The 25,829-nt window shown below is 44.0% G+C and overlaps 1 protein-coding gene across 1 annotated transcript in view; it reads right to left on the bottom strand.

The window, feature by feature from the left end:
* Positions 1 to 16,170: 16,170 nt before the first annotated feature.
* The window catches only part of PGGT1B (protein geranylgeranyltransferase type I subunit beta), a gene marked incomplete at its 5' end in the record, with an annotated part of 42,437 nt that continues 32,778 nt past the window's right edge, over positions 16,171 to 25,829 (bottom strand). Inside the window, 5 exon segments of the mRNA XM_082497342.1 lie at positions 16,171 to 16,710; positions 16,712 to 16,854; positions 22,397 to 22,505; positions 22,785 to 22,969; positions 24,556 to 24,601. Of these exon segments, the coding sequence (XP_082353468.1) occupies positions 16,678 to 16,710; positions 16,712 to 16,854; positions 22,397 to 22,505; positions 22,785 to 22,969; positions 24,556 to 24,601 (516 nt within the window). The 3' untranslated portion in view covers positions 16,171 to 16,677.

Genomic DNA, 25,829 nt, shown 5'->3' with positions numbered 1-25,829 from the left:
TAATTGTTAATCTATCTCACAGGGATATTTTGGAGTGCTGAGATGCTGCTGTGACGTTTGTGACAGGTGCCTTGGAGGCCCAGAATCTCTCTCAGAGTATTGTAGTGAGCCTAAACAGATGTTATGGATATACGGATTACACAAGGGCTGTCTCATTGGGGCTAAAAGGGTTACAAGCATCTTTCTCTTCCAGGTACAATGTGCCAGTTGTGTGTGTGAAACAGAGTCACAGGGGAATAATTAGTACAAATCACTAAAAGAGATAACACGTTTTTGAAGTGACATTCCCCCAGGGAAAAGCAATATATAATGATTTGCCCTCTTTGAGAGGGCTGACAGATACTGCTAACTGAAGAACAGCATGAGTGCCGAAAGAGGCCACGTGGCTGGGGTCTAAGAGCCCATGTGTCCTACCTGTTGGGATCCCACACAGCGGAGAGGTGAGTGTACAAGTGTAAACTATTGCTATTATGTCCTGTTTCTCTAATGGTTCTTCGTTCAGTGAAAGCCAGATGCTTAGCAGTTAATTCAGAGCATGTTAATGGTCTCTCAGGCTTTGTTGCAAAAGCTTTATTGATGTGGCAGAACAGAAAAGGGAAAACTGGAGTGCTGGGACCTCTCAGCTGTAATACGCTGCCCCTAAGCAAATACTGGTTACCATGAAGAAGAGTCCTTTTGCTGGCATGATTTATGTCACCTGAAAAAGAGGCTTAATTATCCCAGCAGAATACCAACAAGCTCCTGGATAACATCAATAAATTACAAAGGGGCTGTAATCTAAACCCCCTGCCTGGAGGTAAAGAAATGCAAAAGGAAAATGTGGAGAGCGAGAGGTCTCAGAGCTGGCCCTTGGAGAGCCTCAAGCACTGACTGCCACGATGGAAAGTCTGTGAAGGTCAGACAACTGCTACAGCTCCTCTTTTCTTGAGGTACATCAAGTGTCTCTGAGGGTGGGACTTGGCAACGTGATGCTCTATGTATAAAGAACAGCACTGTTTGTAATAAACATGCATATTTCACACCAATGTGCTAACTCGGCTGTCTACCAAAGCATATGCTCTTGCAGAGGGTGTCTGATTCAAGCTACCAGCACAGACTGTTTGACTATGAGCGAAGGGACAGAAGTATCACCCCCTTAATGGGGAAATCGCAGGCAAAATGAGTTTCTTGCCTGAAACCCTTTGTGACTTCGTGTATTGCATCAAATGGACAGGAACAAAACTGGGCCATATGAATTTTCCTTTGGAGCCCCAGGCATGGTTTTTCTCAGGAAAGGAAAAGCAGAAAATCACCGAGGAAACTCCTCTGGCACCTGCTCTAGAGGTTCATCCATGACTTTTAGAAGAGGGAGTGAGGGAGAGGGAGGGGGAAGAAGGGTGGAACCAAAAACCAGGGTGTGAAGGCAGCCTCTGGAGATGAACTGGAGGGTCTTCAGGATGCGTTCAGAACAAACAGTCTTTCAAATAACGCCACTGTTTTTGTCACACTTATTTTTAAGTTTAAAAATACTGCGATACGTCATTTTTTTAAACCCACCACAGCAGAGTCTTCGGGGTAGGGCAGAAGAAGCGCTCCCTTTTTTTTATCTGTATCAGCAGCTCACAAATACAAGAATTTGGATTACTCCCTCGTTTTTCTACGAAACGCACATGGTAGTTGCCCTCAAAATATCTGCAAGCATTTCCTGGGGACGACACTTCTCACTCCAGCGTCACCCACAGCCACTGCAGGTACGGCTGACAGAAGAAGCCCCCGGTCAGGGGCTGCCGTGGGCGCACCCCACGCACCACGTACCGCACCACATCCACAGGTACAGCAGAAGGACAAAGTGTCACACGCAGAGAACAAAAGGCTGCAAGAATGCCCGGTGCCTAACTGTGCCGGCCTTGAGTGGCACTCGGCATTTTAATTTTAGTTTCTAACTTTTTTTTTAATCATACAGCCGCGGGAGCGGCGCCACACGCTAGGCAAGCCTCCGAAGTACATCAGCTCTGAAGACAAGTTCCCCCCATCCCTCGCTTCCCCAAAAACAAATTTAAGCAGGGGAACGACCCTGCCTTCCAGGCGCATCCCCAGCGGCTCGCCAGTCCCGCCACCCCGGCCGTCACGGGGGTGCCTCACCGCACCCCCACGGACACGCCGCCGCCGGGGACCCCCGCCGGCAGACCCGGCGCGTCCACCCGCGGCCGCGCCGCCCCTACCTTCTGCCGCTTCAGCAGGTCCAAGATGTAGCCGAAGCGGCTGCCGTCCGCGGCCACCGCCATGGCCCCACGCTCCACGCGGGGCGGCCGTGCCACGGCGGGGAAGCCGCCCCGCCGCTCCCTCCGCCCCCCGCCCGAGAGCCCCGGCCTCCCCCGGTGCTCTCCCGGGGGGGGGAATGTGAGGGGGAGCCGGCGTGGTGCGGGAGGTACTCACCTCGCCTCCTTCCCCCCCCCGTCTCGCCCCACCCGTGGAGGATGCTCAGAGGACCGCAGATGCCATCGAAAACCTCCCGCCCAGCAGCAGCGCGGGCGGGGACTGTCGGGGCACGCCGAGATGCCCAGAAACAACCTCTCTGCTCGGGTGCTATGGCCGTGAGACCTGGTTTAAAGCTGATGGGGTTATACCTACTTGTGGTCTCGCCAAATCTGAGTGTTACTGTGTAAATCACTCTCGGTCTTCGCTGAGGCCGTGGCGTGGGGCTGGTGCCGCAGCCAGGTGTGCCCAGGGCAGCACCCAAGGTGGGCATGCCTCTTTTCAAAGAAATAAAAGCACAGCTTGAAGAAGGATGCATGCTGAGGTACAGCATGATGCGTTTGTCCCCAGGCTCCAGCTGGTTTTCTTAAATTCCAAGCTTTTGTCTAGATGGAAAAACGTGTCTAAACGTGTCTGCAGAGAAGAGAACCTGCTAATGTAATGTACATAATTGCGTGTGTGATCTGTCTCGTGTGTTTGCACTTGACTGGTGGCATGTCTGTGGGGTAACTCGAACAGGAAGAAGACTTCTATCACCTATTTTTCTGCATCCTAGGCCTGATACTGCCACTCGAGGTGAGATGGATACACCATGCCGGTATAGAACTGTGCCAGAAAAACTGGTCCCAGCAACTTGAGTACCCTGCACTGCTTGAGGAAGGCAACCCTCGGGCCCGCTGAAATGTTCACACCAGGCAAGAGGGCTGGCTACCAGGAGAGGCACTGCAAAACTCCACCCAGACACAGTGGGCAAGGGGGCCCCATGGGACAGCTGAGGAAGAGTGTTTGAGACCATCCCACCCCTGCTCTGTGCCTGTCCCCACTCCACACCACTGAGATAGCTTGCTTCTGGTGGAGGCACCACAGGTCACTTCAGCCAGCAGCTGGTTAATTTCTTCCTTGTCTGGTCTCAGACTGCCCCAAACCCAGAAGTCCCAGCCACCCCTAAGACCTGGGGGAGTGGGGCGGGTGAGTGGCCAGCCCGCTGCTCTCTCACCAGCTCTCTCCCAAACGGAGAGGTGGAAGGGGACAAGCCACCCTTACGCTGTAGCTATCAGGTAGCCCATGGAGCACATGACCCCTGTGTGGTGAAAACATACCAAAGAGTGTTTTATAACAGTATAATGTGTCCTCTCGGAGGCTGTATTCCCTAAGTGTATTGATACGGTAGTAATGTTATCCCAGATTCTCTCGACAGGTTACTCACTGAAACAATATACCCTTTCTTTCTCAGGAAACGGGACTCATGAATAGCTACCAGACTTTTCTGTTACTAGATACTGTACAATTATATGTATCAGATGACTCATTAATCAAATATTTTGTTATTGGGATATAGACAGGCTTTCAGCATTCTGCATATTGCTTTTGTGCAAAGAGCCCAGGAATAAACAATGGGCAGCGGCGCAGGGAACAGTCAGCTGTCATCACCCATGCAGCTGAGAGGTCCTCGATACATAATTTAACTCAATGTGAGATATTTTGATTCTCTGATCTAATTCCAGCTCGCCAAATGGCACTCACGTAAGGAATATTCACTACTGTAATTTCTTTGGGTCAGTGCTGAGTGCTGTCAGAGAGCAGGGCTGGCCGAGGCTGGGATGGGGGACAGCCTGAAGGAGCGCCTCACTTCTTCCAAGCTGCTCACGTCCAGCAGCCACCTGCAGGACACTGCACTGGTGGTGGCCTCAGCAACATCAGTGTTCACATGTCAGGGAAGATTGCACCACAATATTGGTGTGAATCACCAAATGATAACCAGCAGCACCAAGCAGCAAACATACCTTTGACCTTACTGTTCAGTAATGACGGGCTGTGTGAAAAGCCACGGAATTTACAACCCTTTCTGCTCCACAGTGCAAGAAAACCATATGCAGCAGTTTACTCCACTGAAGCCCTTTCAGCTGGAGGCATGTCTGCACCTGAATCTCAATGCAGGTTTGTTACTTTCACATTAGACGACCCCCAACAACCATCTCCCAAAGCCTGTGAGACAAGGGTCTCCCCTGGTGCACGCTCCATGTGCCTGCTCTGAATCGGCACTTTTGCCTTGCATTCCTGGCCATGAATCACACCAGTATTTTGAACTATGTGCTCTGAATTTCTGATGGTTGTCTCATGATTTTTTTGCTGAACCGGTGTGATTAGTTGTTTTGCTGTTTTCTTTTCTTTTTTTTTTTTTTTTTTTTTTTTCCCTTCCCCCTTCTTTCTGCTACACGCTGTAGGTTATGGCCAGCCTGGGCTGAAATTCAAGGACTTGGGACAGAACAGATAACTCCTGGTTCCTCTTCCTTCACATCCTCATGTCCTGCTTCCATAAATTGATCACTCCCCCAGTCACAGCTGGGTTAGTGCTGTTCTCCAGAGCAGGGGAGTGCTGTGGTTCTCGTTAGAGTGCTCCATATATGTAAAGAGGTGTAAATGTAGCTCAAGTCATGAAGTCAGCCAGGGCAAGAAGGATACAAGAGAAGACAGAAGAAGCCAATGGTTCTTTCATGCTCTTTTCTTGGAGCGGTTTTTGTTTCAGTGATAGCTCTGGTAGCATTCCAGGTTTGGGTGGCTGCCAGTGATGGGAAAGCAGGCGGATGCCACAAACCACTTTTGCATTGATTTCACAGCTTTGGCAATGGCATCCTCCCAAGCAGCTCTTGCTGGGATGATCCTGGCCCCTGTATGACCGTGCTCTCTGCCATCAGCCCTGCAGAAGAGTGTATTTCCACAGGGTCCCGTAAGGCTGGGCAGAGCCTTTTGGATGGTTCAGTATCATTACCATAAGCTGTCTCCGTAGATCCAGACTAGCTGGGAATTTGGGACTACTCTCTGCAGAAGGTATCAATTCCTGTAGCCACTCTGAGGGATCCCATTTACCTCCCCTCAGACGGAAGGCAGTTTGTGTGAGCCTTTGTCTTGGGTGGCTGCGGTCTGACAGGGGAATGTGCACTTGGAAGGCTGGAGACAGATGGAGAAGCTTCATGTTGCAGCTGGTGGCCCAGGGACTTTCACCCCTCTTGGCAACAGTTCGCTGTGTTTTACACAACCTTTACTGAGGTAGGCTGTATGTCAGAAATAGCTGGGAGCTCCTCACCTGTTCCACATAAATCGCAGATATGAATTTGCTTTCCATGCTTTTCCTCCTCCTGTTGCGCCTCTCAGGTCGGTTCCTTTCTGTGGAACCAAGGATGTCCGAAGATGAATTCAAACCTTCCGTTGTCATGCAATTATCAGTCTCAGAGCAAGTCGTATTATGCTAAAATGAATTGGTAGAAGGACTTAATTTGCTTTATATCACTTAAACTTCAAGTAGGTCCCCAGGCTAGATTACCTACTGATGTAAATTAATTTGTATAATTTTATACCAGTGGAAAATCTGGCCCTGTGAAGTGTCATGCAACACAGGGCTCTGTCTTGGCACATCGGTATAGAAATTAAAATATAAAGGAAATTTCTGTTTCCTGACCTGTGAATTATGTTGATTCTCCCAGGACAGCAATGACAGCTCTAGATTTTCTGGTTGATCTCCTTCTCCATCTTAATTTCTACTTCTGAACTAAATCTGAGCAGCGGAGCCTATTCAGATGCTCTTTTCTTTCTGCTCCCCTAGAACGGTAAGGCGTTTTCCCATTTCCATTATACAGGCAATCCACTCAAGCATGCAACCGGGGCAGGCATCTAGTGTCCTGAGTGGGGGTCTTCCCCCACTGTGCACCTGTACACCATGCTTGAAGTTGTTGGCCATCATCAACTGAGGAAATCCACTTAAAGAATGTTTGAAACCAGTTGCAGGTGGGATACGGGAAGTGCTAACACAAGTAATTCCGTACGGAGGAGAAGAAGAATGCTTCCATCTTACAGTATGCGTGGGGCAAATGGATGTGTAGATATACTTCCATCTCAGACTCCGATGCCACTGACAATTGCACCGCCAGAGCAATGGGGATGGCAAGAAAGATGATGTTATAGGAAGTGTTATATACAGTATTCAGTATGACCTATTTCAGTGTTAAATTGTACATTTGAACAAACATCTGAAATCATGCAAAAAGCCACCACTTATGCATATCCGTGTGTGCATGTCTCTGGTAAGGATTGTGACCTGCTTTTATTCTCTTAACAGTGCTCAGAGGCCTGCATCCAGCTTGAGAATTTGTGTAAATAGTTTATGAATTTTATATAAACTGCTTCCTTCCACAGGGAGTGATGTAGATGGGAACTGTCACTAGCAGAAAAAAATTTGCCATGAAACAGATGAGACCTTCTGATGGCTGGAAAGGTTTTACAAGCAGAACAAATGAGACTAAACTGTATTTCAAAGCATGCAGATCTAACCTGCTCCCTGCAATAAACCCCATCCCCTCTAGTTCTTTTAGGCACCTCAGGGGGATTTTTTGTTTTTCCCCATTCCCACCTGTGCTGCTCTGGGGAAGAAAAAGGACCACAACTGCCTGGAGTCTCTTGGTGAGCAGCCAGGGAACCATCTGCTTCTGTGTCTCCTCCACATTCAGCTGAGGTCCCACCAAGGCCACCTCAAGCAGACAAACTCCTGCACCTTCTCCCTGACGCTCATGTTAATAAATCCCACTCAGCCCATGATTCCCTGGGATCCCCAGATCTCTCTCTTCTATGCAGCTGCCAATTCACATCCTCACTTTCTGTTGGAGCATTTGATTTTTACCGCCTCGATATGTCTCTAGCCTTCCTTAGTGATCAAATCTTTACTCCCTATCACCACAGGCTGAAGCCAGGTTTTATTTGTTTTTATATACTTTGTTCTGATAGACACTGGGAAAACAGAAAGGTTACTAAACCCATAACACCAAATATGGCAAACAAACAGCAACAATCAGCACGAGACACTGAAGCAGTTCTGCTGCTGCTCTGTGGCATCATCATCCATTACTAATGGTCAGAAGAAAGAGTCTCACCCTTATCCTGTACCTCTCACTTCCTTTACTTCTGGCTGTATGTCCTCTGGCAAAGACAAATGTAGTAAAATTAAAAGGTGAATTTCAAATCCGCAATATTTTGGTACCAGACTTTAGTTCCAGTATGTGCAGACTCTTTTGACACCAGAGATACCTACCGCTAACCTTGGTCCATTTAAAGACCTCCGTCCAAATATGGTAAACATATCCATTCAGTATTTGTGAGGCAACAACACACAAAATAAAGTACAGAGTGAAAACTGCATCGGTGCTGTGTGAAAAATTATCTTTATGTATTATTTCCTCCTAGCCTGTCCCATGTGATACTAGTACAGTATCACACACCCCTGGGAACAAGCTCATTTAAGAAATATGGGTTAAGTATGTAGAGTACTATTAATATTTAATGTATTGAGTGTGTTATTAGATATTTATAAGGAATCAGCTAAAGTACATAATGATGCATACCATGAATATATAATGTAATTGCCGTTTTTTGCTACAACTACAGTTAATCAAGTTTGACAATATAAAGAGAATTTGGGGTATCTAGAGTTTTAACAAATAATAATCGAGCGAAACACAGCAGGCTTGAGTCTATTAATTTACTGATTCTATTCATTTACTTAAAAGAATGTGCCTAATGAAGAAATCAGAGACATGCAAATTGGGGAAAGACGAGCGCTACTGAGGTCTGCCTGTGACTGTGGTAATGTATGTTTTAGTGATTTTGTATGTTTTGCAGAAGAGGTATGTCTGCAACAGCGAAGGCTCTGAAGGAGGCAGCATAGACTTGAAAGCTTTTCAGGCTCAGCTGGCCTTCCGAGAGTATTACCCCTCTCTACAAAGCGTGTCCAATTCATGCCTTCAAGGTTTAAACGCACCAGCCGGGCTCCTGCGCTTTTCTTTCAGCTTAACTACACCGGGATTAGGTTTGAGTTAACTTTCCTTTTTCAAGACGGCACTCCCTGTGCTCCTGCAAGGAAATTCTTCCCCTGCATTTACCCCCGGGTTAATACAGTCTTTAATCCCTGCTGAAAGTGGATTAAGCTCCCTGCGGATTGAACCTGCACAGACCGAGGCTGGTGCAGACCCCGCTGTGCTCTGCATGAGCCAGACAATGCTGACCCTCCCGGCATCGAGAACGAGCCTGCCCCTTTACCTGCATCCCCTCCGGGCGTCCCAGGCTCTCCAGACCTTTAACACCAATAACCTGCTTTTAACACCAGTACCCAGCTGGGATCAGCGCTTCGGCAGATGATGTGCTGTTGGAGTACCTGCCTGCAGTGTCGCGGCGCGGCGGGAGCGCTGTCGCAGCTGCCCTGGGTGTGCAACATGGGGTTCCAGTGTCTTCTTCCCCCTCTGAAGGCTGACAAAGCTGCTGGTGACCTCATGCGCAACTGTCCGATTAAACAAAGTTGGCTGATGTGTATAAAGGGATGCACAGTGCTAAGGAAAAGGCCAGAAATGTCGCTTAGGGGAGTTTGTCTGAAGTCACAACACAGCGAATTGCTCCTTGTAGTGTTAACAAAAAGCTGAGGGTGAAGAACAGCAGCACTCCTGCTCCTGGTCCCACTGTGTGGAGCACAGAGGGAACCTGGGGCAGCAATTTGTCCCGCATGTGAGATGAATGCCAAGGCTGGCCAATGGGGTCTGGGGAAGAGGGAGAGCGCTGTTTGGGGCTAAAACCCCCAAATTGTGGTTCTGGCTGTTTCCCCATGTGTGCTGCAGTGCAGGATGAGCGGAGCAGCACGAGGTGCAGAGCCAGCCGCAGGGTGTAGCGTAAGAACGCCGCAGCCCCAAGCGCTTGGCTGTTGCTCTGGAAGACGTTCCTGTCCCATACACGCTGCGGTGCAGAGTCAGGCGGTACAAACCGTGCTGCGCGACCTTGGTTGCTTTTACCACATGGGTGATGTGCAGAAGGCCTGTCCCTGATGATGGGAGTCTGGGCCCTACCGCGGGCAGAGAAGCACTTGCGCACTATTCTGGAGTTCCTAGAAAAGGATATCTCCCTGGCTTTCCATACAAGTTTCTTTTCATCCCTTTGACTTCTACAGGCCTCTTGACAGCTCCAGCAGTTCTCCTCGGCGTACTTAAAAAGGCCTCCCTGGTGCGACAGCCTAACTAACTGAGTGGAACAGGTTTCCCTCTGATTCAGCTATACTGCACGGGGACACGCTCGCTGTGTGCTGCAGCGACGGGGGGGGAAGTCAGATGCCCATTGGTCTGGCCAGGGTGGCTCCCCCCAGAGTCCTCCCTAAATAACTTGCCAGCCAAGGGTTTAAAACTGGTTCAGACAAGACAAACGTTTCTCCTACTAAGCTAGGAATATTGCATTACTTATTACCTTTTTACCGTTTTCATGTAGAGCCAGGGTGGGCGAAGTGAACAATGTTGACAAAAGGACATTTTAGCTTTGTTTTATTTTATTTATTTATTTATTACCATTAGTTTAAAGCAATGAAGAATAATCTGTGTTCCTGACTGACACCAGTAGATGAGCAGAATTGCGTAGGTTACAGCTGTCTCAGCCTGCAAGACAAAAAAACTCCGAAGTGTCTGAATCTTCCTTTGCCAATGTTTGCAGTGTACAGACCTTCATGGGAGTGACTGACATGGGAGCATTTATTTTTGAAAGACAAAAAAAAAAAAACAAACAAACCCAAACTTCCATTACGTTCCTGTTCCCTCCAAATCTGGCTACCATCAAAAAGCAGCAGAAGGCTCAGCTTGTTCTGGTGGCAAGAGTCATCTGTGGGTAGCTGGAGCAGGCTGGGCAGCCAGCAAGGGGATGGGAGGGGGATCCAGTCCAGACTGGCTATCAGATCAACAGCTGCTGCAGACTTTAATTTCCTTTTATAGAAGGGAGATCGTGGGAACTGTTGGTCTTCATAGCCTGCAGAGTCTTCAGCTTAAAAAAACTGCCCTCCCTGGGGACCACGCGCTACGTCACATCTCAAATGCCGGTCTGCCCCTTTGCTCAGGTTTCTGCCACAGCCAAAAGCAGCGTGCTTGCCTTTGCTTCCTGCAGGCACCTGTGAAGCATTCCTGTTCTGGGATGCTCCTGGACCATGACTTGGAGTCACAGGAGGTGAGAAAGTCCGGAGGGTTTACAGACGGGTGGTAAGGGAGATGCAGCGTTAGGGCAACCCAGGAGTGGGATGAGAAATGTGTTAGGAGCCTACCTGCTGCTGTGCACGGGTACCGCAGGGCAGAGCACGGGCTCTGCTGCCTGCCTGGGTCCTCTGCTGAGGGCCACCGCATACGGGAGCACACCGCAGTGGAAAGCTGGGGACCAGCTTTCCCGCAGATAGCTGCCATGCCCAACCGGTCCTCAGAGCTGGGAACACCCCTCAGCAGGGAGGGCAGAAGCAGAGAACACGTGCCTCTGCTGTTCCTTCGTATCCGCCTTGCATAAAAACCAGCAGAAGCCTGGGGTGGCCGAGGGAAAGGGGACAGAACTTGCATGTGGCCGGGGAAGCTCAAATCCTTAACAGAGCGAACACCATTTTAGATGCCCACCATCGCAGTCCTCGCTCTTACCAGCAGCTCCTCGTTCTGCAGAAGGAAGTTGCTGGAGCCCAGAGTTTTATTTACGCTGGAAACAAACGTCAAAGCATGGAGCCGCCCAAAAAGCTCGGTGGTAGTAGCAGTTTGCATGGTCTGTGTAGGAAGCTATCTATAGCAGCTGGGAAGCCACAGAGGGCACGTGTTATCACCACTCTGCAGGACACACTCTGTCTGGCCATATACAGGGAGTTATATATATAGAGCCACATACAAAAATATAGAAAAGCCCTGTGGCGGCGTTGGAAAGCCTCATCCAGACACACCTCTGGCAGAATCCTGTCCTCAGCCCCACCCGGGGAGCTGCATATTTCGGAAGGATGCTGGGCAGCCACCACTGCCTGGGGACAGCTGGTCTGTAAAGTACGAGTGTACAGACTGGAGGGCAAATTGCCCACTCCTTCTAAAACTTCTGATTTCCTCTGAAATATCTTTGTGCTATTTATAGAAACACACACCACTACCACCCCCCCACCCGACCCCATGCACCTTTGCAGATCAGCACTACGTTAAACAGTCCCGACCAGCAAAACTCTCCTTAATTTAAGAATTTACAGGCTGGGGGGTGAGAGGGTGGATTAAAAAAATGACAGTGTTGAAGTAGAAGTAAAGAACTGCAAAAAATAATCCAGGAGGGTCCTTAAGAGCCTAACAAACTGCCCCAAGGCAGGGTCAGCTGTCCCTTCATCAGTTGATGCCTTTCAGCTGTGATGCTCCTCCACAACCAGTCTGAAGTTAAAGGAGGCTTTAATGGTATAATAAGCAGTATCAGGGCTGGGTTCCAGGTTAAAATGTAATTTCGTAAAGTGAGCCTATTTTGGTAAGGCATGGTCATAATTTAAAGAAGGTTGCTAAATGAAGACTCCTGGACAGCATAACTGCACATAAATATAGCTCTGTGCTTAGGGAGACCTTCAAACTACCCAAATGCAGCACGCAATTTCAGCAGCAGTCCTGTGTATTCAGCTTTTTAGGCAGCAAAAGCACCGCTCCCTTCCCGCAGGCACTCAGGGTGGGCAACGAACAACAGAAAGCTGCCGCCGTGGTTTCCGGTTTGTCATTTTCACGTCAAAGTGTCCTCATGCGGATTCCCCATAAAAGGATAAGGTGGGACTCTCCCTCCCAGCATCTGTTTCACCTGCTGGAGCAAAGGGGATGTGGGGAGATGTCTGGATGGAAACCTGGGGATGGCTCTTGCAGAAATAGCTTCATGAAGGCCTCCGTGGTCTCTCTGACGAGTATTTCAACTCGGACTGCACTCACGTGAGGTGGTTGGTTTAACAGGGCAGCTCCTGGTCCTCATACCAGCGCCTGGCTATCATCACTGTCACACGTTAGCACAGAAGTCGCCTTCACGCATATACGTGACTAAAACTGTCCAAACACAGACTTCCACATGCGTGTCTCCCTCCTTTCATTTGTGAGTTGAACATAAACAACCTAATCTGGCAAGTTCAAAGCTCTTTCCTTACCACAAACATTTCGCCTTCTGTGCACATTTTGAAATTCTCGAAGTGAGCGGCTGCAGATTGTTCTCACACAGATTTTGTCTTCCTTGGTGAACGTCCCTCTTATTGAGAGGCAGGAGTGTTTCCTTTCTCAGGATCTCACTTGTTCTCTCATGGTAATGGCCACTTCTGTCCAGTCCCAATCCCAAGCACAGAGCCTGTACCTACGGATGGACGTTTTAAAGGATGTCCTCGCACTTGCAGTTATCAAACAAGGCACTTCACCAGTGCCTCAAAAACAAAGCAGCAGTGTGGGTTTGCTGCCTTTGGTGAGTTCAGCGTCAAAACCTTTGGAGGTTGTCATTTTCTGTGCCCTTGAGAAGATGCTGTGGGCAGTTCTTCACCCAGAACATCTGACTGGCTTGCAAAAAAACCTCAAAAAACAACCCACCCCACAACAGCTACAGCTCACAAGGAATAATAGAGTTTTCCCTCCTTCCCAAAGCAACAGTACATTGATTTTTATTCAATTCGGAAACTAATCAGGAAAATAGAGACCAGCAAGACCAAAGCTTTAAAATGGTGGGGAGAAAGCGTAAATCTACGGTGTCATCCTATCTGCCAGCAGCTACATACAAATCAAGTTGCTGTGAAAGGACATTTAAAACCTCAGTCCTCTGGTCCTATTGAAAGGATACATTTAATTTCCTTTGTTCAGCTATCCCGTTCAAAGTCGGTTTTTTCTGGAAGAGGAGGTGGAACCACAGACATAATTTGTGAACCTTCCAGATAAGATAGGGGCACCCAGCTGGCTTACGTTCGTCAGCCTAAGCCAACACCAGCAAGCTGTGAGTGCTGCTGAGGATTATATAAAGCATTAATTTTATAAATACAGCCTTGATAAACGGGAATAATTAGGGAGCGGGTCTGTTGTACGACACCGTTGCCGGAACATCAAAAGGTTGTAGCTGTGTAGCCGTTCTGCATAGCGCAAGCCCTGGTAGCCAAGGTGGTTTTTACACCCTCAAGCACATGGTAAAGCTGTTTAATTTATTAATTTCTTATTTAGGTTCAGCCTCAGCTATGTAAAGCTGTGGTTAACACAACATTATTACAGGTGGATAGTAATTGCATGGTTTGCTTTTTCTAGCTGCATTCAAGCTTCGCAGTTCACCTTTAAGTTTTAGCTGCATTTGGACGTCTGTGTTTTAAAATAGATTTTAGGGTATGGATTCTTCCTTTTTCTGTGAAACTGTTGTTCGTCAATTCATCGTTTAACATTTTTCTAGTCAGAACATATGATAACCACAAAAATAGGAGAGGAAATGCAATGTAACATTAACTGCACATTTAAGTCAGCATTAAGAACAGCAAATCAAGCACACAGAGTTGCTTATCATCACAGATTTTTGTCAACTTCAAAAAAGATTCACTATTTCAAACCAATTAAAATAATTAGATTCTCAGTGTGAGGTGGAGGCATACACATTTTGTTGGCTGCAGAACAAACTATGGGAGTTAATGGGAAACAAATACGCCTTCCACAATCTTCAGAAAAGCATAACTCTGCTGACAACATTCAGCCTGAAAAAAATGCTGCTATTTACCTTGTGGGGAAAAAAAAAAAAAAATAGTTGTAGAATAACTGGGGCCCAAGCAGATGTGAAATGTAAAATATGTATAAACAACCCATGGTACCTTACAGATACAAAAACCAAAGCAAGAGATATTAGCTGCATTTTGAAGCAGAACACTGTTCAATCACTTGCTGTGAGAAATTAACTAGTTATTCACAGAATATGATTTTTCACTGCTGTCCCCTTACTTCTGCTTCTCTATCCGGATGTCCCTCACAGATGAGAACCCGGTCACAGATGGGGAAGCTCAGGATTTTGCAAGTCCAGATTTGCCCCAAGATAATCAAATACATCATTCCTCATGAAGCAAAGTAAGAAAGTACGAATATTTGGGCTGTTTCCCAGCAGAGATTTAGAGCACCTTATTCAACTTTTCTGAAATTCACAGCTACGTCCTCTAACAGCAGGTGTATTAAATGCTAAAAAACTGGGGAGACAGTTCTCCAGCAAGGCAGAGACACAGGTGGGGATGGGTACCTACAATTACATTTCACCTTCATTGTAACATCACCATCTTCCAAAAAACCACCCCACTCTACCATGGACTGACTTGTGGTCACCATCTGATGTCAAGGACAAGCAAATACTCTTCTGAATGACTTTTACCCCAAGGTGTTTTGATTCTCTTGCTCCCAAGACCTGAGAGTCTTCTGTTCAGGGAAGCCACCTCAGCCTTTGCTGACCAACATCCCATTAAGCCCCTCCAGGATAACGGGACTCCCACAGGAACTGCTGTAGTGCATCCCCCGCCTGGGAGATCCTCTCTTTCAGGGCTCTCTACTATACAGTTTTATTTGTAAATGAATTTCAGGTCAACTCAGGCTGTGGGGAATAAAACCAAGCTCTATCTTCCTCACTTCACTCCCTGACATTGCCTGAGTCAGTACCTCCCTCTTGCTCTGGCCCCCTGATCTATGCACTTACCCTAGGCAGCTCAAATCCTTTCCACTGTTTTGGTTCCGTTCTTACTCCACATTCCCTTCCTTATTTTCCTCCTGCCTCCACCCTCCGTATCTCTCAGTTTTAATATTTTCTCTTACTCTGCACCCGTCCTACCCTGGCACCTCATTCCCCCCCCCCCCCCCGAATACTAGCCCTACAGTCCTCTTGCCTCCACCACTACAGACTTCTTACAGTTGTTCCAGCTACATAGCCTCTCCTCCTACAAGGAAAGTGTCTTACTGGGACATGCCTAGATCACATATCTTACTTCCAAGCCCTGCCCCATGCTCCTTCTCTGCTTTTCCAAGCACACCACCACCACTGGTGATGTTCCCAATGCTTCCATGGAAAATTAATCCGCTTACAGAAATAAAAACAATTTCTTTCAGCAGGAAGGCTGCTGACATGAGGATTGTTCTGGTTGCCTGAAGATGAAGATCTCTCTGACACGCATGACAGTGATACAACTACTCTACCCTTTTCACTTGCACTGCATTGCAAAAAATCAGAGGTGCAGTTATTCCTGAGCTCTTTTTGCTGACTGAAACTGTCTATATCCTGCCTCTTTGGGCTCACAGGTGGCAAATGGTAAGCTTAATGTGGCTTGAGATCTTCAGTTATCTGTCTTTGGAAAAAAAGAATGTGCCTTAATGACTGGCAAGCAGAAGGACATCCTGTGTCTACTGTATGCCTGAAGTGCACAAACTGTCCTGCCACAAACGCAAAAGCTGCAAAGTTATTTGCTTTGATTCTGAGCAGCACTTAAAGCATAGGAAGTAAGGCACTAATACTAAAGAAGCTGAAAATGTTCATCATCTCTCTAACAGCAAACCACTACCACTGACTTTAAAGCCCAGTGTTTCATTCTTTACACAGAATGGTTAAGAAACTAGGAATTATTTCACACTAAAAGGGAAAAATATGAAAATAACCAGAGCGCAGTTGTACAATTTTAATGTATTGCAAAGGCTTGACTTTGGAAACAGGTTCTAATGCTACTCTCGCACACACCTACTCTTTCAAAAGACTGTGTTAAATCTCTCTTACATACGTCAATATGCCACACATTGACTTCCACACATAGAGAATATTTCAGATGAAAACTCTCCGGCTAATGATCCACTTCATCTGTGTAGAAGCTACTCAGAAGAATTATGACATTCACTTAGTAAGGCCACACAACTTTAAAAGTCCAGTATATTGAACAAAATAATTTTATTTTTATTTATTTTCTTAACAAAGTTTATGGAATCTGAAAGTAGACAATAAAAGGTAACTTTTAACAGAGACTTAATATGGGAGATTCTCTACCCAAAAATATGTCAAACTTTACGATCATAAAGAACTCCAAGGTTCTGTGCTATACTGTACGATATGTAAACAGATTTTGAAAATACTTTCTTATTATATATTTTGACACAGTATGCACAAATTTAAAGAAATTAAGTTCAAACGCCTCAAGGGATTTCTTAGAAGTAAAGCCATTTGAAGAGCCATTTACAGTCTGTGGTGACAAACTTCTATATAATCAAAATATTTACTTTTTTCACAATGCAGAATAACCTGCTGAAGGCAACTCCCTATCGAAGTGATGCCAGCAACACAGATCTGATTGTATGACTCCAGCACTTAAAAGAGCACATTGGTTATACATGGCTTTTAACCTTGGGCTACAATTATGCTACCAGAAATAAACTCAAGTCTAAATCAGTCATGTAGAGAGGTGTGTGTCGTCTTTAGGAGTTTTTGTTTTCCAGATCTGATGAAGGTGGTGAAGGCGCTCTGAGGTTCTTGTGCTTACATTCAGGGCAGGATGAACTTCGCAAATACCAGATTCTCCAATTAACGACAAACCACAGATCCCAAAGTAGGCATGTAATGCATCTGAAGGAAGGATAGAAAAGAAAAAAGAAAATTAATGTCAGGCTGTCACAGCCAATTGTTCCTGGATTCCAACACACCTGAATAGAATCATAGAATCATAGAATCAGTGAGGTTGGAAGGGACCTTTAAGATCATCAAGTCCAACCATTGACCTACCCTGATAAAAACACCACCACTCCTAAACCATGTCCCTAAGCACCTCATCTACCCTTTTCTTAAACACCTCCAGGGATGGTGAATCCACCACCTCTCTGGGCAGCTTATTCCAATGTTTAATAACCCTTTCAGTGAAAAAATGCTTCCTAACATCTAATCTAAACCTGCCCTGACATAACTTGAACCCATTTCCTCTTGTCCTATCACTTGTCGCCAGGGAGAAGAGGTCAGCTCCCATCTCTCTAAAACCTCCTTTCAGGTAGTTGTAGAGGGTGATAAGGTCTCCCCTCAGCCTCCTCTTCTCCAGGCTAAACAACCCCAGATCCCTCAGTCGTTCCTCATAAGGTTTGTCCTCCAGACCCTTCACCAGCTTTGTAGCCCTTATAATAATTACAGCCAAGGAAAACAAACTGGTGCTACATTTTAAACTTGGATTTTGACAGAAGAAATCAATTTCTGCCCAAAGCCACCAGCATGAACTGATAGTCTGTAATCTCTAAAACTAGAGTCTAGTGTTGTTTTACAATAATTCTTGCCCACTACTTTATTTCTTCCTAGCGCTCAAGCCAAATAGCAAAAGAATTTGAGGAGCTGGAAATATTTTCTGTCCACAAAGTAATTTTTTTTTTTTTCCAAACTTGAAAGAATTTTTTGGCTGATTACTTGATGAACAGCTGACTAGCGAAACACCAAAATTAGTGCCAATAGCTGCCAAAGAGCAAGATTTAGAGGCATGAAAAGGTATTACTTTACCTAGCTTTCCCCCTTCCTGAGAGAATACCCTAAGGATTGGAACTCATGAAGTGGCTTGATCAGCCATAACAGATGACTGCCACCAAAACAGGGAAGCTCTTATTCCCCTGTCCCACGCTGCTCCTGCTGCCTACCTTATACCAGCACTACAGCTTGCTGAACACCCTCCATGACCTAAAGCAATTGAAAAAATATAGAAGAAAATTAACCCAAGCAGAAGAAAATGGACAGTTTGCTGACATTTTAGTGAATTAAAGTGGTTTGCAGAAGGTTTTGATACACACCAAAGCTAGTGCACAAAGGGGAAAGGACATGCAGCTGTACTTAGGGAAGCTGGGAGGAAGAGAAGTGAACCTGCCTCAGCAGTAAATCATTAGATTGGATTATCTGCCCTTGAAATTAGAGGGTATAGATGGAAAGAGGATGTGAACTTAATGTGCCCCTTACATATTCTCAACACTTAGTAATCTTTTCAGTAAATTCATATTTGACTGAAGTGGTATTACCAGAAGGTATGTGGACAGAGAGACTCTGGAAGAAGGCTTCTACTTACCAGCATTAACACGCAGACAAAAGCATGCTCAGCAGATACAGCCCCTACTGAGCTTGCAGAAAGTATGTCAGGCAAGGAGACCTCAACTTCAGGAAACAGTATATTAACCCCTGTGGACAGCTGCATTGATACACACTAAAAACCATACACTAAAACCATATACAAACCTAATTACCTGTATACAGCTATTGGTGGGTTTAACCACGAAGTTCAATAGTCATGCAAATCCATGCTAACTTAATACTCAACTTAGTTCTAGCCAAAACACATATGCACCCTGTGTACTCCTCTGTTTCAAGCTATGAAATACATGAAGCTTTTCAAGGTCAAAAAACGTAGGTCCAAACATTTTGTCCCATATGTAACTCAAATACAGAATGCAGTATGCCACCTCGCAACAAAATAAGGTGTACTTACACTTCCACGAGAGCAAATCTCGCTTCAGTGTTTTACATGTAGTAATTGCACACACTCATTTTCATCCTCTCACTCCCTCATGTTAAACCTTTTGATCTTTCTCTTGCATAACCTGTAACTTACTTATGCAATATAGAAGAATTGGAAGCACATAATTTAAAGATAATAAGCGAGATGTACCAGAGTTGCAGCACAACCTCCTGGGGCATGCAGAAGAACCTCTAGTAATTTAAAAGAAAAGTTTATTTAAATCTAGTCATGACATGCACAAGTCTGAAAAAACAAAACAAAACAAATCGCTTAGGTATGTGTTCTAGCAAAATGCGTGGATTAACCCTGGTAGGCAGCTAAGCACCGCACCGCTGCTAACCCACTTCCCCTGCTTCGCCTCCAGTGGGAGAAGAGGAAAGGAAGAGTAAAAGTGAGAAAACTCATGGGTTGAGGTAACGACAGTTCAAGGGGAAAGTAAAAGCCACAGGCACAAGCAAAGCAAAATAAGAAATTAATTCACTACGTCCCATCAGCAGGCACATGTTTAGCTACTTCCTGGAAAAACACTGCAACTCCAAACATCCCCCCGCTTCCTCCTTCTTCCCCCAGCTTTTATTGCTCAGCACAATGTCACAGGGTACCCCTGTGGTCAGTGGGGTCAGCTGTCCTGGCTGTGCTCTATCCCAACTTCTTGTGCACCTCCAGTCTGCTCGCTAGTTGGGCAGCATGAGAAACAGAAAAGGCCTTGACATTGTATAAGCAGTGCTCCACAACAGCTAAAACATCAGTGCTGTTTGGGTCATGAAGAAAGAAAATCAACTCCATTAAACCATGTTAATGTAGTTTAATGTTTGTAACAAGTAGTATCAACACAAGGTAGCAGATCTAACAGCTTAACATGAAAGACGTATCAGTCACTTGTAAACAAAGAACACATACAGTACGTGTTCAGTTCTGGTTTGAAGTATGAATCTCCCTACTAAGCTATTGCCTGTGCCTGCTTTATAAAACAGTAATACTACTACTACAATGATATTCAGAAGATTTTTCAGATAAAAGCCTTTCCTATATTTGACAACCTTTAGTTCGCTATTGTCGTGGTTTGGCCTCAGCCAGCAACAAAGAACCACGCAGCCGCTCGCTCGACTCCCACAGCCGTGGGAAAAATCAGCAGAAAAGGGCAAAACTCGTGGGTTGAAATATTATAATTTAACGGAACAGACAAAGGGAAGAAGAAAGAAAAACAATAACACCGGTAAAGGAATATAAGAACGCGATTACAGTACACCGACTGGACGCGCACCGCCGCAGCCCGCCCCCGAGTGGCGACTGACTCCCTCTCCCCGGCTAGTGCCTCTTATAGCCGGGCATGGGGCACGTGGGATGGAATACCTGCCTCCCCTGCCGGCTCCTTGGGGAAATTAACCCCATCCTTGCCGGAACCAGGACAAAACAAGTCATGTCCTGATTCACTTCATTATGCTCATGTTTTCAGAGCATTACTAGCATTTTAAGAGTCTTTTGACTTTTTAGATTCATCTTGAAAGGCAATAAAGTTTTCTAAGGTCACTGCTCAATAAGCACGATGCCCCAAACACTATTTTAAATCAAGAAAAAGTGTTAAATAGTGCTACTGGCCTCCAGAACAGTGTATTGATGTCTGTTAGCATGCGAACATCAGGACTACAGAATAATGTTTCCCTTAGTCATCAGTTGTGAGAAGTTACTTGCAACTTTGGAAGTCCATGTAATATACATATTACCACAAGCACTTCACTGTTTTCTGCAATTTCTTCTGGCCTTCTTTCTAAAAACATTATTGCACAGCAAAGACAGCTTGACTATTCAAATTTATACAGAGCTTTTATGAAGTAGGAGCTACAGAAGTTCAAATTCTGAATCTGTCTTAGAAAGCACCTTTCGAAAAAATGGCATATTCTTACTTTGCAAGCTTTGCCTGGAATATTCTGTCACATCTGAGTTTTGTGACAAAACCAAATTGAGGCCACTTACCAGCTTTACAAATGCTAAATGCTTCAAGGAGAAAGAATCATTTCTGTCCATGTCGAGTCTCAACAGAACTATTAACTCATTTGCAAGATGACCCATACCACTCTGAGACCTTCACATTTTGCATTTACACTGAAGTTGAGAGGACTATGTACAGTTTGTCAACAGTAGGCTTTTGAGAACAATCAAACTTGCACAGACACTTCATGTAAAGTGTGAGATCTTTACTGTGGAGACATACAGCGATCAAAAAACAGCTTGCCTTTCAGATACTAGCTTGTAGGAAGCTCAGCTGTGTATGTATGGCAATGAAATCACAGTGCCAAAGAAACATTCTTTGCAATGCTGCATTTACAGTCATTCTTCACATCAGAAATGAATTAACTTTTTACTCTCCTTCAAAACCTGAACACAGACTTGGGTCACCATCTGCCTGAGGAAAGAATGCTGCAATAAGCCCACCTATCCCAATAAAACAAGAGAGACATCAAAAGCTTGCTTTATAGGAAACGCCAGGGTTCAGACTGAAACACCACACAAATCAAAGTAAAACAGTTTTATTAGTAGTCTTGCCTTTCTCAAATCTTATCTCAAACAATCATAGCTATGCTAAAAGACAAGTTAAGGAACTTTGCACATGAATGGGGTTTTAAACATATTTTTTAATAGCTCATGAAGTAAATGGTTCATCAAGACAAACAGAAATATTTCCTCCAAGTGATACTGACTGATCCACATAATGCAGAGTAAATATAGCTAAGTCCTCAGGAATCCTAAGCTCATTTTCAGGGGAGTGGGCAGAGCACATCTATCACAAGGACTGTGTTCTCTGTGTGGGTCCACCTTGAAAAAAATCTCAACTGTTCAAAATGAAATGACGAACAGATGAAATATCAGGGCAGAGATTCTGAACAGACTCAGCCTTTATTATGACTAAAGTTTTATCTTCTTTGGGCAGTTTACAGACTGTTTATCTTCCCTGTACAAAATACCACTGGGCAACATTACTGGCACAAGGTTTATTTTCACAAGTTTGCAATGCCTTCATTGATTTCTCGTGTCTTTTAAAATTATTTCAAATTAAAAGATTTTAGCATCTTTTCAAGTTTTTCACTACTTCAAATTATCCACTTCCACAAGGATAATAATTAACGTTCAAATACACTAGATATAATTGCTATGTGTAACTACAATCTGTAAATCATAATATGTAACTATGTAAACTTTGACTGTTTTTACATACATCGATGTCTTCTGATTAAGCTTAAAGGATTCCTTTGTTAAGGCAACAAATTCTTCAAAATATTTTACTCGGATGCTTTACAGAGATACCCACTGCACAATATTCCCTTTAACTAGAACATTTAAACACATACAGAAAAGCTTGTCCAGCTCTGAATAGACAGTGATACTTTTTTAGCCATAGTCTAAACAGCAGCTCACTTGCTCTGTGGCTGAACAAGGAAAAACTGTACCTCCCTCTTTCGACTTAAACCATGAAAACCTTGTAATATTTTAAAGGCGCTTTTTTTTTTTTTTCCCTCCCTGTTTTTTGACAGAGACTGAGGGGAAAACTTCCTTTACACCTCTCAGATGTCTGACTGCTGGAATGTATTTGTAGCTTATAAACACATTCACCATAATTTTGCAAAGTAAATTTACCTGGATGGCTGTCTGGCCACTTGGCAAATCCACCAACAAGGCGATCTTGAGTTGACAGGATGTAATTTCGGTTTTTCTCTAAATTTGTATATTGGAATATGTTCAAGAGCTGAAAAGACATTAGACCATTACAGTAATATACTAAATCTTAGGTTTTTAATACAAAAATATAGACCTGACTTAAGAGATAAGCAGTGATAGCAGACGTAGCGCTAATCTGGTGAACCTCCATATCCTGCATTTTTGCAGTATGAAAGACTGTTATAGTGATCTGTGCATATGCATGCACTTGTGCCAAATATTTAACTTTTTCAAGCAAAGAAAAGATACGATGCCTAAAGAAACCAAATCAAGTCAGTAACTATCCTGTAGCTGTTCTGTACACTACCTTCAACGTTGCTCCCACCCAAAAGGAATAGCAAGTGTCTACAGGTTTGTTGGGTCGTCCCTGGTAGCCAGTCTGTTGTCTCATTATACACCACCTTCTTATTCTGTTCAGCTCTTTTTCTGAAAAAACTTCCTCCAGTTTACCCATCAAACACAGTGATGCAATACCGCAAAACGTAGAGCCACCTGTGAAGAAAGAGTTGTTTTTGCCATGGTTTGATACCCAGATTTTCACTGAAGCCTGTATGATCTCAGCCAGAACTTTAACTAGGGTAGTAACAATTAAATCTATGTATTACTAAAAGTATGAAAGTGTTAAAATTAAGTCTAAAATATAAATAAATAAAGCCACTTTACTTCAGCATGTAAGTCAAAAGGGGGAAAAACCTCAATCCAACTTTTTCCACAAATAGACCTGAATTAATTTTCTTAAAGTTGGATTGCCTCTCAATGCTGCGCAATTTACATTACACAGCAGTCCAGAAATAAGCACATTGCAACGCAACAGAAAACATTTCTTCATATGTAACTTAAAAAAGAAAGCTATTGGGATGCCAGCAATCATATTGAAGCAGAGATGCCAAAGGCAGTCTCAGACACAATCCCCCAGAAGATATAAACAGACAGGAGCGTCTGATGAGCAGAAAGCCTAAAAAAATTAATGGGGAAAAAAAAAAGGCATGGTTAATATTATGAAAAGACTGCTGGACTCTCATGGTTGTAGTAAACACAAATTAATCTTCTAAGAAATTTTTTGTTGTCAAGGAAACCACACAGTAAATTTTGGAATTAGAAGAGAAACTCATGTTCTTTGTCTGTCTATCATGGCCATCAGTTTTTAAAGCCCATCAAAACTCATCCTGAGTCTATTACCCAAGTTGATAAAATTACAGTCTGGGAAAGACCATAAGCAAGCTGTTGATACATGACTTGGGGCCTAAAGTTTCTTATACCATCCTGGTGCTAGAAGACCGCTGGAACTCTAAGGTTATTTTCATTCTGATGCTGAAATGTAGCAGGAGAAGGATACTGAAGTAACACTATCTGTTATCACTAGCATTCTACAGTAACTTAGTTAACTCATTTTTTAAATACACAGGGTGTATACTTCAAGATTTTCAACTTTACCCGTCCTGCTGGAAAAAAACCAGCTCACTACTAAGGATAAAGCTAGCAAACATTTGATAGATTTAGTATCAGTCACATAAAACTCAATAGTTTCTGTCACAAGCAGACCATTACATCATGGCATAGAAACATTTTGCTTAAAAATGCCAGTCTCTTGGGAATTCGTATCCTCACAACTACCAACTATTTACAAAAATTAACTGCTGCTTCAAGATTTGAGCCCCCAACAGATGCTTTAATCTATCAGAGGAAATGTTTCTAGGTTTTACTAATAGCTGCTGAAATTGGAGATTATCAACTGCATTGCACAAAATCTCTTGCAGATAAATCCACAGAGTAGCAATGGTACATGTAGAAAAAGTTTTCTCCTTCAGCAAGAGGTGAGAACTACAGCCAACGCCTTTCAACGAAACACTCATAGTAAGATTAATGGAGTTGATACATCAAGAGCAATCTGGTCTGATACTAAACTGGAACTAAGGGAAGACGACAGATAATATCCTCGGGCATGTTTTGGATTTACTCCTCCTCATCCCACTTCCATAAAATCAGGAAAGAAGGAAAGGCATGACATACCCTGCACCTCTCACAGCTTTTTCAATAGCAGTCTTAAAAATAGGCGTAGGACGTTTCAACATTCTTACCATGAGATTCCAGTCCAGCTCCCTGTGCCAGGCCGTTATCGTAAGACTGAAGAAAAAAACCCAAACCAGTGACTTTAGAACCAAATCACTTTCACAGACATTGCAATTTCTCAGTTTACTAGCAAAATTATCATCAGATTATAATCACCATTTAACCTGGTTAAATTCTGAACCTACAGCTCAAAAAGCTCTTGGCACAAAACAGTTAACAAATCAGCCTTATTTCAATGCAGACAGCTTTTATGACTTCATGTTGTGGAGTTCATTTTAGTTGTGATGTAGTTATAAGTCTGAAAATGGATAAACATGTCTTTGCCAAAAAGGGGAAGCATGTTATGCAGATAAACATTAAAGAAAAAAAAAATTATAGAAAGAAAAAGTGGATGTTATTTCAAACAAAATTAAATGGATAAATCAAACCTGTCTTTAACCCACAAGTTGGTTAACACACAAAAAGGCAAAATGCACTGCGTGCAATGTACTACTGTGTGTACAATACTTAAGTACAATAAATGCTTTAGTAATGAGCAAGAACATCAGGCTTTAACAAAATGAAGACTGGGGGTGGGGCAGGAAGGAGGAAACAACAAGCAACAACATAATAAAGCATACTATTGGACTAAACTTAACCTGCCCTATAAAATATTACCATTAAAAAAAATACCTTTACAATGCTGAAAATCAATTTGTTAAGTGAAAGAAAATGGAGAAACTCTAGTTTGACAAACAAAGCACCAAGAATACAGTACAGGTCTGTTAGAAGCAATCTAGAACCAGATGATACTGTATATGTAGGAATAACAATCTTTCTTCCCTAAAAATTCATTAAATCATTTTGCACGATAAGAAACAAGAGATCAGAGTAAGTTATTCATAAAATGGAAAATGTTTGTTTTACAAGAGTTCATAGAATAATTAATAAGTTATACACTGTATAAATACCAAACTGTTTAGTAGGAACAGAAATGAAGTTTAACTTGTAAAGTTAAACCACGCGGGTCCTACATCTTCTATATTAGCTGCTCAATGAATGATTGGTTCAATATCTGATCAGACAGCTAGAAACCAATTTTAAATTGCCCCGCCTGGGTGCTTACTATGAATTTCAAATGTTTTCTCCAAAACATTTAACAGTGGTTAGTCGATACAGGACACCTTGACAGACCAATAACAACTCACATAGTCCTAACCAAAGAATGGCTACAGGACCTAGCATGTCTTCAGCAATGATCTAAGGATTATTTTGTAGATTTGTTTTTAAAGCTGACATTGAG

Source organism: Vanellus vanellus, assembly GCF_965231255.1.
Source record: "Vanellus vanellus genome assembly, chromosome: Z".
NCBI lineage: Eukaryota > Metazoa > Chordata > Aves > Charadriiformes > Charadriidae > Vanellus > Vanellus vanellus.
This window is presented reverse-complemented; position numbering and strand designations above follow the sequence as displayed.